The sequence below is a fragment of the Strigops habroptila genome, chromosome 6 (assembly GCF_004027225.2).
Source record: "Strigops habroptila isolate Jane chromosome 6, bStrHab1.2.pri, whole genome shotgun sequence".
Taxonomy (NCBI): Eukaryota; Metazoa; Chordata; class Aves; order Psittaciformes; family Psittacidae; genus Strigops; species Strigops habroptila.
The window spans coordinates 52,857,532-52,876,567 of NC_044282.2; the positions used below are offsets into that span (position 1 = coordinate 52,857,532).

Here is a 19,036-nt window from a genome sequence, read left to right on the forward strand (position 1 = left end):
AAAGAAACAAAAGCAATCGGAATTACAAGCACTAGAGAAACTGCAACACAAGGCTTGAGAAAAGGTAAGCGAACACATGCAGTAAATCATAATAGCAGGACATCTTTAAAGGTGCGCAGAGAAGATGTCATGAGCAAGGAAGAGGGATGCACAGGGCTCTGACAAGAGCTGAGCCGACATCTCAAGACCAAAGAAGCCCCAAGCCCTGAACGCAGGCCGCGGAGGAGCTGGCAGGGCAGATCAGGGCATCACCCTGGGCAAGGACCAACCCCCGCGGCCGCACCACCAGCGCCGCAGCCAGCGGGAGAGAGCCCCGAGGGTCCCCTCAGCGCCCCGAGGCCGCTGCGCTCCCAGCCCCCGGGGGCTCCCCGCCTGCCCCCTGCCGCCCCGGCTCTCCTCCGTGCCCCAGGAGCACCTTCTTGCACAGGTAGATGAACATCCCGGCGGAGCGGGGCGCGCCGCCCCTCACGGCAGCACGGCGCAGCAGGCCCAGCGCGGCCTCCCCGCTGACCGCGTCACCCCGGCAACCGCCGCCGGAAGTGAGCCCCGGGGCGCTCCTCTTCTTCCGGGAGCGGGAAGAGAAACACGGGCGCCATTAATGTGCTCTTACCCCCGTCTGGCCCCGACGCAGGGGCGCCGCCTCAGGCGCTGTCAGCCATGAGGCGCTGTCCTGCCTTCTGCCCGTCGCCTGCCGGCAGCCACGGCAGAGGATGGCTCCCCTGAGCGGGAAGGTGGGCTGGGGCTTTGCCCGCCCTGCCACAGTGATTAACGGTCGTACTCACCGTGGATAGAAAGCAGTGGTAATTCGTTAATAACGGTCACTCTGCTTTTACATGAGGGAAACCCGAAAGCTTGTGAATCCCAGATTGTTTGTACACAGTGTTTTTAGTGTAACTTGTATCTGTACATCCTGAGGGTTAGCCCAAGCTCAAGAGGTGCCCCGAGCGTAGCTGTTAACCGAAGTAACCGGCGGATGCGGCTGAGGCACTGGGCGCCCTTCCCGCTCCCTCGGAAGGTGCTCCCTGCACCTACGGCTAAGTCTGGTCGGGCAGTTACTCACATTCACAGGTGAATAACGCCCTGATTCAGTGGGTTAGAGAGGGTAAGCGAGCCCCATGGAAGGATCAAGCCTGGACTCGTGCCGCAGGGGCTTCAGGAGCAGCCTGGCTCTGCAGCACTGGCTCCAAGCTAGGCTGGACGCAGCTGCAAAATAAATATTTTCCATACCGATGCTGTTTTGTAGCTGAACATGGGAGATGTGCAGCAGACTGTCCTGTGTCTTCTGCATCCTGCTCTTAAAACTCGCCTGCCTGACACAGGAGGAGCTAGAAGTGCTATGTCTCCCAGAGCATCTCCCTGGCTTTCACAGCGGCTAAGCACTCCACAGTGCAATTATCCACAATACAAACACTGAAATAGAAGCAATTTGTTTAATGTCAAAGGAGGATCACCTTGAAGCCAAGTTCTCAAACCTGCATCTTGTCAAGGTTAGTGCTCTTCCCCTCAGAGAAGCCATCTGGAAACGTAGAGTAATAGAGCCAGCCACATCGTTATCGTCATCATCATTTTATTGACGTTACATGAACATGCAGCACTGAGGAGCACTGGGCACTCAGGTTTTTGACGGATGCCAACTTAGAAGCACGTACATAAGACAGACGTATAAATCAAAGCTGGCTGAACCCCTGTAAGCATTTTAGAACTGAATAAGATAGCTAACAGTAATTTAAAAAATGCCTGAGGTCAGGCAGTTGGACTAGATGCTTGTTGTAGGTCTCTTCTAACAGAAATACTCTATTCAGAATAAAAATTTTAAAATACCACCCAAAAGATCAAATTTAGTTCTTTTCACAACAGTTCTCTACATTAGTCTGAAAGTTCTACTGCCCCAATAATTAAAACAATTTAATTACTCATTCCACATCTATATTTTAAGTCAAAATTTCAGTCAATAGGACATTCTGGTGTGTCCTATTTTAAAGATACCACATATGTCACTTTGGAGTTTTACCCATTGCTCACAAACACAAACTGAGACAAGATAATTGAACAGAGGAATTGAATGTAAATACTATCAGTTGTAATGTAAAATGGAGTTATGCACACTAATGCCTGAAACAAAGCCTGCCCAGCTGACAGCTTGCAAAACACATCTGGTCTTCAGGACAGTTTTCCACTATCATATAAAATTATACTTCTCATCTGACAACTGGCCTTAGTGTAAATGGGACTGATGTCATCCACTCCCAGTTGCCAAGAAGTTGAAAAGTCTTGCATTAGATTTACAACATGTTTATTCTTACCGATTACGGAGGCCAAGACACACTTCTGGCCTTCTAAATGCTTGTATAATACCCATGTCTAAGCAGAGGACATGAAAGTAAGCAAAGTGAATATAAAACCCCATGACTTACAGAAAAAATACACACAGCGCTTTGAGGAAGCAAGTGTAGCATAGCTAGCTTGTCCCATGCTAACTTTAATTGAACTACAGCAAATTAGTGTCAGTGGGGACACATCACAAAATAACAACCACAGACCAATCCAGCAGTCTTGGAGAGTTTATACTCTTATTTTTGTTCCATGTTCACCTGTGCTATTTAGTACTAATATCTATTATCCTAACATCACTGCATAGATACACCTGAAGTCCCACTCGTATGTATGGTGAATGTGGCAAGTGAACTTCTGCCTGTTGATTTTCCTTGCAATTGTTTGTATCTATCATGTGCAGGGTATGAAGAAAGCACAGATGTCATTATAATATGTCCTTGGCATACCAGCTACTGATGAAATATTTTGTGTAATAATTATATTGTAGATCTCTACAAAATACATTAGATTTTTCAATTCTTTAAGAAAATATATTATTAATAATCATAGTTTTGTCTCCATCTTCAAATATATTTAAATATAGTTTCTAAAGTATTTGGATGATTATAAATGCCGAGTGTACAAAATGAGTGAATTCCTTTAACGATTAAATTTTTTAATTGTTAGCTTGCGTGTTTTATTCTACAAGCCCAATTGACACAAGTAGTCTCAGTACTTGACTTCTCAATCTTGTCCATGGAACAAGAACAGAAATAACTGACTAATAACATAAGTAAATCTTGCAGGATGAAAAACTAAAATTTGGAGGATGCCTTTATCCTTCTGAGTGTTAAACAACATTATTAATACTTGAAAATACTATAAAACCTTTTATCTATATTAACAAGGACTTGCAGGTTTTAAAATCAAATTATTATTTTCCCAACTATGTGACTTGGGCGTAGTGCACTGTTTAATTCTGTCAGTATCTTCCATTTATGCCTCCTTTATCTTTGAGGGTTTGTTTCCCTGTTTTTGGTAAACCTTTTATTTCATAACACACATAATTTTTCAGTTGTATATACAAAACATTCCAACATCAGCGTGCATAACATAATTTATTTTGTTAAAATACATTACAAGACCCCAACTTACTTTCTCATTTAATGGATAGAAGACATGGACACATTATTTACTCTGCCTTGCTATTTCACAGTTTTATACAATGTCATATACTGTATCCATTCTTTTTTTTTCTTTTTTTCTGTATTTACTTTTAAACAAGATAATAAAAATGCAGTTATTGCAGAAAAGCAGTACCTGCTGTACTGCTTGTACAACAAAGCACAGCAGGTATAGATAGCTTTATGGTTATAAAGCGACTGCGCATGAAGATCCTCAGGGTCTGTTGTCTTCCTGAAGTCTTCTTGACATATTATTTGTCAGTAATAACAAACCAACTGCTGTTTTGTGAGCTGTGCCACAAAATAAAGCTTGCTGAACTCAATAAAAAGCATTGATTCTGAAAGAGTATTTGAAAATTAAGTAAAATGATAGCTCAGACAACCTGCTGCCTGCCTTGATATGCCTCCAGCTTCTCAGACACTTCATCTAGTGGTCAGTGGTTAAGGGCAAAAAATTCAATGTCTACAAGTTTTGTTTTATCTATAAACTTTCTCATTGCTACATTTTCAACAAACAGTCTGTTTTCTAGATGAGGTCAATACATGCATGAACCAGAGATTTCAAAACATTTTAGAGATGTGCCAAGGTCTGGCAACTTCCCAAATGATCTCAACAACCCTAATTTCTTAGAAGGAGTTGGACCAAGTGACATTCAGAGCTGAAGAGCAGCAGGTGGCTGTCTCTGCTGCTTTTTCCATGTTGCCTTGAAAGGATGCCAGGGATACAAATTGCCCACCAAAGAATAACTTTGGAAGAAAGCCTCAGTTATTTGTAATAAAGTATATTCCTAACTTGAAACCACTGCATTTTATTCCTTATCTCTTGGGAAGAAAGACTGATCTCTGAAGGACGCGATACTATTGAGATGATGTTACAGGTTTCATTATCTTGGTATTCAGTTTTAACTACCTGGATTCCATGGAATTATATATTACAATCCAAGGAAAATCAGCATCTTCCCTTCACTTTTTCCAGACAGATAAACTGAACTCCAATCACACTGCAAGCAGAGGGATTTGCAATCAGATCTTACAAAAATAACTGAATTTATTCAAGCACTGGGGAAGTCTTGTGTCGTTGGCAGAAGTTTTCATTTGGCTTTCAGAAACTTTGGCGACCTGAGAAATTAGTTTATCTGTATAAATGAGTTCACATATAAAACTTACTAGTTTGCTCTCCTTCTTTGATTAATCCTAAATACTCCACTCTTCCTTGATTTTGAAGGCACAGGGATCAGGATGACAACCACAGGCGTAGTGCTCATCTAAGTCAATTCCTATTTGAACAAGAGCACCTTTTACAGGAAAAAAGCATGCAGTCTCAAAAATTTCCAGTGATGGAAATCTACTACAATCCTTGGCAAATTGTAACAGTGATCAACCACTGTCACATCTAAAAATTGTGCCTTATGATGAACCACAGTTTGCCCAGCTTTAACTTCCAGTTACTAGTTCCTGCTGTGCCATCTGAGGGCATTTATTATAGCATTCAGGTTTGCTGTGGTTCAGAGTTCACTACTTTCACTTTTTTGTTTGTTTTTTCCTCTCCCAGATGTTTGTAAAATGTCTAATCTGGGGGCTGACCGCATTTCACTGCCACAGGCGCCTCACTGCAGCAAATGAAGCCAGCAAATTCCAGCGCAGCGCAACTCACACCCAACAGCCGGTACCTTGGGTGAATCATGGAGCCAAGGTTTGCCTCCAACCTCATCACCCTGCCTCCCAGCTCTCCCATTCTCCTATATCCCAGCAGCTATATATTCATAGGCTAGCACATTTTCATGGGAAAGAAGAAGGTCCATGAAAATTGGTTGGGACAATGCCTGCCTGCAGAGGTGGGATGAAGAGGAATACTGCAGCTAATGGGACTGTGTTAACCCTGCATGTGAAGTTGTCTTGAAAATTTTGGGACATAATAGGAGGGCTCAAAACTGAGCATTTGCTATAACAGTAAAAGTTGTCTGGAAGAATTATGAATAAAGCAGTGCTTGATGTTCAACATAGCATATATAACCTAGGGGACGTGGGCATATATATTTTATTTGTATCTTGGTACTAAAGCCCTTCAATGAAGTGTAAAAACATTCTGGTATTTGAAACAACCAGGATTTTGCTCCATAACGTTTCTAAAATCAGCATGAAAACACTTTCTGTTTTAAGGGATGTTCCTTCCATGGCTTATATCAAAACAGCTACCTCTAAAATACCATTCTTCTGAATGCAGAAGATCATGTAAGAAAAAGGATATATTTTGTAGACAGAGCTTCAAGGCGTGAGGTGACCGAGTCCTGTAGGGCAGCTATGGCTTCACACTTACAGGACTCTTCAGTAGTTACGAGACTGCTCACTGTGGCTCCTAAGAGAGAAAACAGCATTTAGAATATTTATGACAATTATCAAACACTTAAATCCCAGGAAAACGCTTGATTCTGCAACAGGAGTTGACCTCATGCTGTGAGACTATAGCAAGCACTGAAACCCAGGGCAGTCGGGAAGAAGGGATAGCAGTGAGTGATGGCTGGTGTGTAGTCAGAGACACAAATTCCACTAGACCAGGTTGCTCAAAGCCCCTGGCCTTGAACACTGCCAGAGATGGGGCAGCCACAGCTTCTCTGGACAACCTGTGCGAGTGCCTCACCACCCTCGCAGTAAACAATTTCTTACTTATATCTAAATGTATCTAAAGAGAAACTAAATCTATCTATACAAAAATCAAGGTTGCTGCCCTGTCAGAGCTGGATTGTAATGGCATTTGGAGTACCCATCACTGCCAAACACAGCACTTCTGAGAATGCATTAGTCCAAAATTAAGCCTCTAGGAGTTTTGCAAGCCAAGCAGGAAGGCACGTAGATTTTAACCTCAAAAAGAGTCAGTCAGTGTCAGAGATTCATCAGTTTCCATCAGTTTCTGATATGTAGATGGAATTTAGATACTGAAATCTCAGCTTGGAAAGAAATCAGAAGAATTTAATTTACCACTGGTAAATACTACAAAAATGAAAGCAGGAACACATGTATTCATTTAAAATACTAAGCAATAGAGATTCAGCTAGATTATCAATGTGTATCACCCCACAAGTAGTCTTGGTTTGTAATGTTGACAATATACATGCATAGGGAGTATAATTTTTGATTCGAGAGGTGTGAACAGTCCAATGTCGCATGAATATGGATAGAGGGAACAACCCCTTCAAACAGGCCCAAATTAGTTTAAAATCTAGTAAAAAGGCACAGCAATATTAATGGAGGAGCCAGCTAGTATGGCAGAGAAGTCATTAGCCTCCTAAGAAAGAGAAAGCAAGCACTGCCCCACTCCACAGTGGTTCTGTTGAACCCGTTCCTAGGTCTTGCCCTCTGTCTTCCAGACTTACGGGGGACCAGCCTCAGCTGTCCTGAAGAATTCCTTTTTCTCCATAATCCACCACAAGACCAGGGATGATCACAAAGGGCTCAGAGACGATAATTTCATTGTGGTATGATGTCAGACATCTGCTGATGACTGTGAGTTCTTAGCTACATGAAAGGCAATTTAACCTTACCTACTCTATAAGGAAAATAGGTGTTAAGCTGCACCACTTGCTGCAGGCTTATAACAAACATATCAGCAGCCACGGAAGCACAAGTACTGTAGTGAGATTACCATCTACATCTGAGACCAGAATAATAAGTTTCCAAAGGTAGAGCCTTCTTAAAAGAGGGCCCACAAGTATGAAATACCTGTTTAACAAGTTATCAAGAGGTCTTACTTGCATGTAAAATCTGTCTCTTTATACATGGGGTTTTTTTACATTGCCTCCAAAGGCAACAACAGCAGATTATTCAGTTATTTTTTCTGTAAGTTTATAAATGCATAGCTGATAAATGCCAAACAAATAATGTGAGCATTATAACAGTAAAACAATAGAAATATTATACCTGGATACAACTTCTCACCTTTTTTTTTTTCTTTTTCTGAATTTTGGGGGTTTCTTTTTTTGTTTCTCAACCATGCCATTGATACTTCCATTTTGCAGGGAAACTGCAAAATCTATGAACAGATTCATTTCTAGCAGTGGAGAAATCAATTTGTCTTAGAGCCCATATTGAAACTGGTGTCTCCTTGATTCCACTGAACCGGTATTTGTTCAGCTCCCTTCTTTGGAATGTTTCACAGGCTTTATGGTTAATGTACAAAGAAGAGCTGTTCAGGAGTCAGCTGGAGGAAGGCCAGTTCAAAATATCACACCAACATGGTTGGTTTCCAACCAGCTACCAGGGTTTTTTTATGTTTGCAATTAAATTCTCCAACGACAGATCCAGATCCAGATTGTCCTTGGATTATGTCTGTTTTAACGAAATTACTTTTCCAGCCAACCTTGGCAAATGCCCAAGGGTACCCTGAAGTCTTCTACAGTCCTTCTGTGAAATGTAGAGTCTTCCAGTATTTGATATTCAAAATCTTGGACAGACCTGTTGCCACTGGGATGCCCAGCAAGTCATACAGAACATGCTAGAGTTGCGTTTTTATACTGCATTTATGTTTAAGTCCAGACCTATTAAAAATTACTATATTTGCAGATGGTGTTCGGCTATATACACCTATTTTATAACTTTGCTCTTACATGGGGTTCTTAGCCACTTGGTGTAATGGCAAGTTATTCCTGCTCTGAACCAGAAATTGTACTAGGTACCTCTTGAGGTCCCTTCCAGTCTGACTATGATTCTGAATTAAATGGTGGAGAGATTCTGGCAATAGTTGATGCCAGTATTGCCCATCTGAAGGAAAAACAGTGCATTCATGCCTGCCCCACTCATCTTGGAGGAGTGGACAAGAAGATATGGTTTGGCACTGCAGTTCTTCTGACACCAGTTCTGTTCGTCTGTGCCTCCCCACCATCCTCCAAGTGCTGGTACACGATTGAGACAGATGCCCCAGAGCCTTGCTTTGCCAATCCCCCCAGGTATTCCCATTTCATAAGAAACTGCAGATTATAACAGATTATACATTTTTTTTAAATACAGTGAAGTCCTTAAAAGTATGGTGATAAGTAAGAGTCAACTGTAGTTTTAAATACAATAACTGCTATACAAGAAGGATCAAATTAGCTTGATACATTAGTGGAAACAAGTAGAAAAGAATGAGAAGGGGTTATACTTTCAGGGAGTTTGTGAGTTGACAGAATGCTTCTTAAGCAGATTAAAAGGCTTTGATACATTAAAGAGAGGTACTTCAGTAAATATATTCAGGGGGAAAAAAACACAACAAAAACAAACAAACCCAGAACATTAAATTATTAATTGAGCATGTTTTCTCATCTGGATTTAAGGTAAAGCCTTCATATCAGTCACAGGTACATGATCCACCATTACTCACACAGACCTGCTCACAGTCATGGGTTCCTGGTGCAGACACATCGGTTCCTACAGAATGCATTTTGGAGAAGCGGTTACCCAAAAACAGGATGATAGCTTTTTAATGCTTCCCAATGGCAATGGTTTTCCATGTGGGAGCCTATCCTACATGAATCTTACTGGGAACTACTGAGATGTGTAACTGATCTTGCCCTGGAGCAGTGAGATGAACTAATTGCCTTACTGGGGTCTTCCTCAGCCCTTGCTTTGTACAGTCTGTGCTCACTCGGACTGCAGCTGGCTGGCGTCACGAGATGTGAAGTGCCAGGTCACCTCCAAAGGCATGCTAGGAAAAGTTTCCAGTACGCAGTAACTTTAGTCAGGAGACCAGGAAGGAAAGAAACCTTCTAAAATGATTGCATATTTACTATGACACAAAGTCCCTGGGAAGCTAAAGAAACAAATGGCAACATGAATTCAGTTGAGAGGGGAGGACATCACATCAAACTGTCTCCTGCGTGGTGGTACACAGATTCACAGTACTGCAAAGTGTTTTACTGTGCGACTAACCCCAATTCTTCTCTCTTTAATTATGTCTCAGTTCTGGGCTTGCTGAATATTGCATAATATTTTTTTACATATAGTGAAGGCCTTAGTTGTAAGATGATAAAGACCAAATGGTAAGCAGTTACTAGCATTGTTGCCTATAAAGTGCTTTGCATCTCTGAACGTTGCTCAAAGTGGTAAAGGCAGAGTGACACAGAACTGTCTTATAACATGTGAATGCATGTGAAAGTTTCTAAACAGATCCAAACCTTCTAATGAGAGCTACTTCAATATATGTACTGAGCTGGGGAGGGTGTGGGGCATATGGAACAGCAATCTGCTCTTACTTGAGCACGTCTTCTTGTCTGGGTTCAGGGTGTAGCCTTGGTAACAGTCACAGGTATAGGACAGATCGTCTCTCACACAGACCTGATCACAGTCATGCCTTCCGGGTTCACACATGTCCACAGCTGAGGAAGGCACATGAGAATAGAAGAATATTAATCAATACCCAAATCTTCAGATTTTTAAATTGGTGTTAGTAATTCCATTTTGCAAGCATATATTCATTTGGAATCAAACCAGGATGTTTTTATTGCACGTCAGCACGCTATTAGCCATAGCAGGGAAAACAAAGAGCGTTTTCATCTGGCAATCAGCATCATAAAATTAATACAATTTTTGGAATATTGGCAACACTGTTTTGGAGTTATAACAGATTGCAAAAGGAACTGAATTAGCAGTGATCCAGTTGCAAAATAATTATCCAGAGGAATTTCAGAGAACAAATAACTGGATTTTAAGAAATTATTTGGCATGATTTCAGCTCTAATTGGGTTGTATAAGACGCTGTTTTACAGAGTGAAAACACTGTAAACAGAAGAGTATACATGGCTGTTGAAAAAAAGAGACATGGTACCCGCTGCCAGTTACAAAGTGGGCACCTTATGTGTGAGGCTGATAATTTCTGCCAAATTTAACACGTCAACTCCGAAAGGGCAAGTTGAGAGGGAGTTCCTATATTTGGATATCTTTGCAGTAAGGAGGTCCAGTAAGGCACAAGGAAAGAAAGAATGATGGAAAGAAAGAACGAAGGGAAAGAAAAATTAAAAAAGGAAAAGTCAAGACCCCTCCTGGACCTAGACTATTTTTGTTGCATCACAAACACCTGTATTGTTGAGAAACACTTGGATAATTTACCAGAGAAATAAGAGAAATTAACCTGGCTTTTAAGAGCTACTTGCTTTTAGCTGAACACAATATTTCCTTAATCAGGTCTCACCTGAGCAAGTCTTCTTGTCTGCATTCAGAGTGTATCCTTCATAGCAGTCACAGCTGTAGGATCCATCATTATTCAAACAGACCTGTGCACAATCATGCCTTCCAGGTGCACACATGTCCATGGCTGTGGTGAACCATGTTTTAGAAAAGAAACTTATTTATCTCTCCCAGACACCCAAGCATTTTAAATGCTTCAACATTTATAAATACACTTTAATTAGGATTCAAATTACGATTCAGCCAGCACCCTACTACATTATTATATTATGCTGCAGACAACTAAATTCAGTTACTAATTGTTTAATGGAGGAGGCAGATACCAGGACTGCAAGACATTACTACACCACATCTCACGCAAGTCTGATTTTCATGAGCAATTATAACAGTGCTGAATATGCCCAGTAAGGATGAAGCTAAAACACCATACTGAGATGAGCAATAACCTGCTGTGTGCCAAGGCAGAAGTTGTTTCTTGCAATATTAGCAGTAACTATGGTGAGTCCAAATATAACTTCATACTTTTTGTCCATGAGCTGAAGACAGACACAAAAAGCCAGGCAAGGTATGTAGAAATGCTATTAAATGGCAGAGAGATAAAAACCCTAGTGAGAAAAAAAACAAACACACAAATAAGCAGGAGCATTAGAAGATTATGTTCTGTCTTCAGAAACAAGAAGAGTGAAAACTTTAGTGAGAAGAATGCTTATGTGCTCTCAAAGGGAGAGATGCACTTACCAGTTATACAATAGCTACCCTAAGGCTGGTGCTGCTCAGAACTTGTGGATTAAAAGAAACAACAAAGAGAAGTATTTGGAGGAAAAGAAGTTTTTATAATAGGCTATTTTTTCAGGGTGCCAATTCAAGGAGTAGGAAAGGAAGAAGCTGCTGCCGGTGTAAGACTGGGGTTGCCGTATAGCAGAGCCCAGCACAGCTTTGGGAGCAGAAGCAGCAAGCTGTAAAACCCCCTGAGTTTTACAGGGGAGAGATGGAGAGCACAGGAAAGATGGAGAGCACATGGGAAGATTATCAGGCTTTAAATTCTCTATGGGCAAATGGCACTAACTCTCCAGTGGAGACCCATTGCTGCAGGGCATCTCCAAGTAGGTTCATTCTCTCACAGGGGCTAAGTTTATGAAGTACTGTGAAGACCATGAAATGGTAGGTGAGTGCCACATTGCATTTTTTTAATCAATGCATTGAAAGAAAAATACAATGCTATTGTTATTGGAACCAAGGGGAAAAGCTCCAGGTGAATTTTTGTTTTAAGAGTTGATGTCTGTAAGCAATTTTTCAACTAGAAAAAATCAATATAACTCACAGAAAACATGACCATGTCTCCATGAGTTTCATGTATTAAAGTAGCCTTTAATTCCTACCTGAGCAAGTCTTCTTATCTGAATTCAGGGTGTAGCCTTCATAGCAGTCACAGACATAGGATCCATTGTTTCTCACACAGATCTGATCACATTCATGCCTTCCAGGTGCACACATGTCCACAGCTGTAAAACACACATTAAAAAAAACAAGTCATTGTTAATAAAAAGTAGTTTGAGATGGAGTGCATCTTCACATTTTTTGATATATTTTGATTTGGAATCAGCTCAGAAATGGCAGTAGTAATTGAAAGAATTAGAATAACTGGTAGGAGAAAGTATCTATACTGTGTCTACATCTGAAGTCTTTGTTTTGGCATCCTAATGAATGGATCTGTAGGCATAATAAAAAGGATGGTGATGGAATCAAACTATTTCTCACCATTACTTGCAGCAAAGTTTTATTTATTATTGAAGATACAGATGGTCACTGTTTCAACAGAAATACACAAGTAGCTTCTCAAATCCATTATGGTGTTAAAAAGTGATATTTTTCTAGTTGAGCATATTTACCAAAGGAGTAATACCTGAGCAGGTTCTCTTATCTGGATTCAGAGCGTAGCCGCCATAGCAATCACAAAGGTAGGATCCGCTGTTACTCACACAGACCTGCTCACAGTCATGGGCCCCAAGAGCACACACATTTGCAGCTAAAGGGTATTTACAGAAAAGGAATTTCAGTCATCCCAGAGGAGAGGAACAGTCATTAATAATTTATGCTTACAAAAGTACATCTTGCACTGTTTGCTGGATTAGTAGCAGTAAATGTCAGCGCTGTGTCACTGTCACACAAAGTTACAGGCATCTTTTGCATCATTCTGTAGCCAGAAGAAAGAGGTCATAAATGACACTGGAACAACTGCATTGAAATAACACAACACCTGAGGTGGCAGAAAGCCAGGATGGATTGAAAAGGGTGCAACAGAGAGAGATTTTAAGCATTTTGTAACATTACACTAGAAATGAGAACTCGGCAATGAAAAGGACCTTCTGGCTTTTTGTATCCAGTCCCTTTCTATTACAGATAAGCAACTGAAATAACCCCAAAATGTATCTGTCACTGTCTGGCAGCTTACTAACTTCTGCTCGCTGGCATACAACCTGATTTATGAACTCCTGCTGCACTGTAAAAAACTCCCATGTAAACTGAAATGCAACAGAAAATAATATACTAAAATAAAATAAAATATACTATACTAAAATAAAATAAAATAAAATAAAATAAAATAAAATAAAATAAAATAGCAACAGAAAGAACATCAGGACCAGGAGGAAGAGAAAAATTACTCAGAGGCACTAGGATAATACACTCTCTTCTCAGGGATGAAAAGAATGTCTGTGTCATGATAATCCAGATGTATCAGCCAGCAAAGAAACCCACCAGTGCAAGACAGGGGTGTGAGGGCTGCAGTTGCCTTGACCCACCAGATCAAAAAGTCAAAACCAAAAGAAGATACGGAGGGAAGTTTCTACAGTAAGGTAGCTTTACAGGCACATGGACCTCTGAATTGAAGGACAGCACAGAAATAAAAGTCCAAACCTCAGAGAACTGAGAAGCTGAAACTGAAAACTACAAAATGAGATTGAATTTTTGAGGACCAGCTAATTCCCCAGCAAATGGTAAGGTCATCTGTCTCATCAGACTGAGAAAACAGCAAACAGTGACAGGAAAAGCAGCATGGTGGATGGCAGCTGATCCGCGTGTGCTGGGGTGACAGGACACACAACACAACTGTGGTAACACTGGGCTGTCTCTGCAATGCACTTTATGTACTGACAGCCTTTTCCTTCACAGCTGATCTAACTACATAACTAATTAATTAGTGACTAGTTTTTATCAAGTGTATTTAGCTTTGGATCTGCTACTTCTTTGGTCACCTCAAGATGCCTCTGTTTCTCTCCACAGATTGTAAAGGAGACCTAGATACTCTCTTACAATGTGTCCATGGACTACTGGTAAAACCAAACTGCAAAGCCATAAGATATGCGAGATAAGAAATGAGAAGCCAGAGTGCTTGAATCTTCTCATGTATTTCTGAATGCAAAGCAACATTTCCCTTTTTTCTAAAAAATTTTGATGTCCCCTAATAAGGTCTTGTGTTTCCATTGGTAAAAATAAATCTCAAACCAATCCAGCATCTTTTCATTCTGCTACACCCTTGGGAATAGGAGAATTCATCTCCATGATTTGTGAACAAAATCTGTGGGTGATATTTTCAAACATAACTGAGAAGCTCAGACTCAAATGATAGATTTTTGTGGTAGGAAATTCTAGCCTCAACTGACTTGGACACCAATTCAACACTAAGATTTTCCATCTCCAGGATGGTCTCACGTTGAATGATGCTCTCAATGCATCAAGAACTTGATCTTAGCCAACTATTTTGCCCCTGAACATTAGTTTCACTGTTTTCAGTTCACCCTACAAACAAATTTATTTGCCTTGGCCAAAGAAAAGAAAATCCTAATTGTCACTGGTGAGTCTAAATTTCTGACCAGAAAGCAGTCAGGAGCTGGAAAAGACCCAGTTTAGCCACATAATCTTACAAGACCCTTTTAGATTCATTTGGTTTTAGGAACCTTTTTAAAAACGATTCCTTTTACCCTGTTCTTATTCATGAATCCCACAGATTCTGGCTAACTGCACTCAGGTAACTCAGAGTTACACTGGAAGTGTGTATGTGTGAACTCTCTTTGATTTATCCTCCAGCCTAGTAAGGCCATAATTTCTACACTTTGGCACAATAAACAGTAAGTTTACCTTTGAGAACAAGAGATTTTTCTATGGTGCTATGAAAGGACTTGCTTTGGTGAGAACATAGATGTAAAATTAGTGCTATGTTCACAGCACACATACCTGTCCAGCTAGGTGGGCACTTGTACCCTTCCAGCTACCAGAGAGAGGGTCTGGTCACATCAGCAACCCAACATGATGTCAAGCCAAACCTCAAGGCATTTCCTATGTTAATTATTGGGCAAAGTGTCCTGTCTGCAGATAGTTCTACACATTTATTTCATACCTAGAAAAAGACATCTATTCACTCTGAACGTATTCAAGAGGCATGGTGGCAATTTTTAGTAAGGCTCTGAAATAACAAAGTGAGACATTGCCAACCAAGTTCCTGAGGCAATGGCTGTTATTTTAATTCCCTTATAATGTTCTTTACATCCAATTTTACCAATTACTTGATGGAGACTCATTTTACAAGAAATTTCCTTAGAAATGTACTAGAAAAATCTACTTCGTATGAGTTTTTAATTGTTAAAAAGTCATAATTTGATTTTTGTGAGTAGGGCTGTGTCATAGCTAGCTATAGAAAGTTCTAAATACTCCAAATACATGACCTGTTTTTTTCCGTAAATGAGAATAACAACCCACACTGGCCTAGGATTGGTAGTGGACTTCTAGCTCAAACCAAAAAGACATCCAACATTTTTCCAAGACCAGTCCTGAAAAAGCAAAGCTAATTTAACCTGTCCCACAGTTCTCTGTCTAAATCAAGTTGCAGAGAAACAGAGAAAGGTCCAAGTCTGGTGCACTGAAAAAGTCTAACAATGCCTGCAGAACCTATCCTGAGTAGACCTGCCATTGTGTTTGGGCACTTCATCCTGCACCAAATTTCTCACCTGCTACACTACTGTCCTACTCTGACTCTGTAAGAAACCCTTCAGCACCACCCTTTCACCCTCCTAGCTTCCCAGTGAGATGGCAAAAGACATGAGTAGACTGCGCTGCTCTGGTGTGGGCCCTCAGTAAGTCAGTAAATATACATAGCCAAATCCCGGCCAGATTGACATGCTTTCTCTTGCACTAAATCAGACCAGCCAGGAACAAAAAGGTCCACTGAAATCAGGTCTGTTACTTGCATGGTAAGGTCACCACTCAAAATTAAAGGTCATTACTTGGCCTTCACTGAATGAAAGGGTTGGCTTGTTTGTTCAATGGATGGCAAAGGGAATATTTAGATGTCACACATAACACTTCTGAAAAAGAAACACTGCTTTCTTAGAGAGTAGGACCACAGTAGAAGCCAGAAGGAGCCAAATTACACTGCCCTCTTGGACTGACCACCTTACCACAGAAAGTCTCTCTGAATTGGGATGTCAGCTTTTCGATCACACCATAGGTCTCCACATAGAAGACATGTTCATCCAGTGGTTCACTGGCCATTATCCTCAGGGACTGCATGTCTGCCCGGTCTACCCCCACTGCGTAGATCTCAATGCCAGCTGTCCGGGCGCTTGCTGCCACATCTTGAACCTGGTCTTGTGGCCGTCCATCTGTCACAACAATGACCACCTTGGGGATATTGAAGGTTGCTGGCCGGGTGCCCATTTCCTCCGTGAAGACTTCATCCATGGCAGTTTGGATGGCAAGGCCGGTCATTGTGCCAGCAGACAAGGGCTCAATGTGCGATATAGCCTCTTTCATTGATGCTTTATCAAAGTAGGTCCGGAGGGGGAACTCTACCTTGACAGTGCTGGCATAATTCATGACTGCCACACGGGTTGTTCTTTCACCAACATCCAGAGTATCAATCATTTTTGATAAGAAAATTTTCACTTTCTCAAACTCTTCAGGTCGGACACTGCGGGAGCTGTCTACGATGAAGACGAGGTCGAGGGGCCGGTTCTTGCAGGCAGAGTCTGTCGAGAGGGAAGGGAAACACTTCAGTCATCTCCCACACAGGATCAGAGCTCTCACCCTTGGGCAGTGAAAGCCATCATGGCAAACTGTTCCTATCAGATAAATGTTGGCACCCTTCATTCTTTCCAAAGAAGCTTAAAATTATAGTGAGCGATGCATTAGAAATTCTTAAATGTTAATTTTGGCAAGTAATCAGTAATAGAATTTTTCTAAGCACTGACTGATAGGTTCACATTTCAGCCCACAAAATGTCTAACTACCCTTGAAACAAAGGGTTGTAGTTCATATGTAATAGCCAATGCAGAAATTTAGCAATCATATATTAATGTACTTACTTTTTATTTTCATAAAGCCTGAATTCCATTTTTATAAGTTACAGAAATAAAATGGTAAAACAACAGGCTAGATTACATAGTGAACAGATCCTAATAATATAGATTGCTGATTAGGAATTATTTGGTTTTTGTAATTCACAATCGAAAGTACACAAGAAGAAGAAATAAAGGCCAACAGGAAAAAGATGCAAATGGTGCTGCGATAAGGGCTTCTTTAGAAGTTGTTACTGTTCTAAGGATTCTAGAGCAGAGAAGAAAATTAAATTACTTATGAAGTAATTTTACATGTAAAAACAAACATTTACACACAGATTTCTAGCTTCCAAATTTCCTCGTTGACATATAAATCTATACAGATTTATACAGATATAGAAACAGAAAAGCCATAGCTCAGATTAGAGACAAGCATCACTTCTAGGAAGACAAAAAATAACCAAGACAGCAACAGCAGGCAGCAAAGCAAAGCTTGTGTGCTCCATCCTGACATCCTGACCTGACACTGACAATGCCATGTACTTGCTTTGTACCATCAGGGTGTGGATTTGTGCAGCTGGTTTGGGAAAAACAGACAACCCAAAAGCAGAGTATTTCAGTAAAAGCGAGGTTCCAGCTCAACAGCGCATTAAATAACAACATATAAGGTGTTCGGTTTGCATACGCTCCCTGAGAGCTGTTTTGGGAACCCGACACACCTCTCCAAGCTACTTTTATTATTGCATTCCAGTTAAAAAATAAAAATAAAAATCTTTACAAGTCTCTAAAAAGTATGGGTGAAAACAGCACTTCTTTTTCTTCCAATGCATTAAAACCCCTTTTTTCTCTTGTGCAAGCGAAAAAGGAAAGAAAGAAATCAAATTGCGCAGGTAGAGCTTACTTCCATCAGGAAACACAGCAGCAGAGTTAATTTTGCCTTTGGACAGAGTAATGGACTGGATGAATCTAGGATCCCCTCCAGGTGTATTACAGACAATTCTACATGCATTCCACAACTCAGTTTTTTGCATAATGATTTAGAAGAATGGCTTTGTGCCCTCTGGGAAGCTGAGAAAACATGAAGAAATGTTTGTACATGCACATGTATCTTAAGACATGGAAGAAAAAGACTCACAACACTTGTCCTACAAAAAAAAGACCAAATGCAAGGTTTGTAGGCAGAAAAATTCTACTTTCTAGATTAAGGGGAAAAAAACCCCAAACCTTTTCAGTAGCCTGATCCCTCCGTGAGTCTGAAATAAAGACGTTTCAAGAAATGAATCCAGGTAGGGAAGAGCTATGTCGGGTTTAAAGATTAGCAAGGCCAGTTTTGCACAAGAGAAAGTAGTTAGCACTTGTCGCTGCAAGCGAGCGGTTCCCGGACCGCTGCAGCTACCCCGAGTTGTCCCCCGGGCGTAGCTTCCCGGCTTAGCACGTAAGGAGCAGGGAACATAAGCAGCGCGGGCTGCACCGGAGCGGCTGGAGAGCGGCGAGCGCAGCGAGGAGCGAGGGAGGGAACGAGCGGGGGATCGTCCCCGGCCGGCCCGGTACCTGCGGTGCCGAGGCCCCCGGAGCGGCTCCCGTCCGGGCGCGGATGCCGGCGAAGGCGGTGCGGGGAGCCCCGCGCCGCGGGCAGCAGCAGCGGCAGCAGCGCCAGGCAGCAGCCGAGGATGCCGAGCGCCCGCCGCATGGTGCCGCCGCCGCTGCCGCCGCTGCCGCCCCGCCGCCTTTAAAGCTGCCGGCGGCGGCCGGGGACACGGGGACGGGACCGAGGCGGCAGTGGCTGCCCCCGCCGCCCCGCCCGGGGAGGGAAGGAAGGGCTGTGAGGGTCGGAGCGCGGCTGTGGTAGCCGGCGGCAGGGCGTGGACAGGCTTCAAACCTGGGAGCAGCGGGAGCTCAAGCACAACCACAGCTTTCCTCCGAGCGCTGGAATCACTTGATCCAGGACTGCCAACTTTGCACTTCTGGTCTCACGGCTTTAGCTCCAGGACAGTATTTGCAAAGAATGGGAGAAAAAGCTCACAGCGTGATCACCGAGGAACAATAAACCAC

General features: G+C 41.9%; 2 protein-coding genes across 3 annotated transcripts in view; both read right to left on the reverse strand.

Moving 5' to 3' along the window:
• Nucleotides 1–544, reverse strand: part of WDR35 (WD repeat domain 35) — a 49,352-nt gene extending 48,808 nt beyond the window's left edge. For both annotated transcript variants that reach the window (XM_030490178.1, XM_030490177.1), the window contains exon 1: nt 416–544. In XM_030490178.1, coding sequence (XP_030346038.1) covers nt 416–439 — 24 coding nt within the window. In that variant the 5' untranslated portion in view covers nt 440–544. The remainder of the gene's footprint in view (nt 1–415) is intronic.
• A 2,868-nt stretch (nt 545–3,412) lies between these two features.
• On the reverse strand, nt 3,413–18,674 carry MATN3 (matrilin 3). Its single transcript, XM_030489286.1, has 8 exons — nt 18,536–18,674; nt 16,106–16,675; nt 12,556–12,678; nt 12,032–12,154; nt 10,657–10,779; nt 9,722–9,844; nt 5,746–5,853; nt 3,413–3,927 (listed from the first exon to the last, which is right to left on the reverse strand). The coding sequence occupies exons 1-8, from the start codon at nt 18,672–18,674 to the stop codon at nt 3,872–3,874; spliced, it is 1,365 nt and encodes a 454-aa protein (XP_030345146.1). The 3' UTR covers nt 3,413–3,871.
• Nucleotides 18,675–19,036: the final 362 nt, after the last annotated feature.

Bases quoted from the DNA above. Each gene is read 5' to 3' on its own strand.
- MATN3 (XM_030489286.1), bottom strand. From the start codon at position 18,674: ATGCGGCGGGCGCTCGGCATCCTCGGCTGCTGCCTGGCGCTGCTGCCG. The intron at 16,676-18,535 runs GTACCGGGCCGG...CCCTCTCGACAG, and splicing joins CGGGGGCCTCGGCACCGCAG to ACTCTGCCTGCAAGAACCGG. The intron at 12,679-16,105 runs GTAAGGTGGTCA...AATACCCTTTAG, and splicing joins ATTCAGAGAGACTTTCTGTG to CTGCAAATGTGTGTGCTCTT.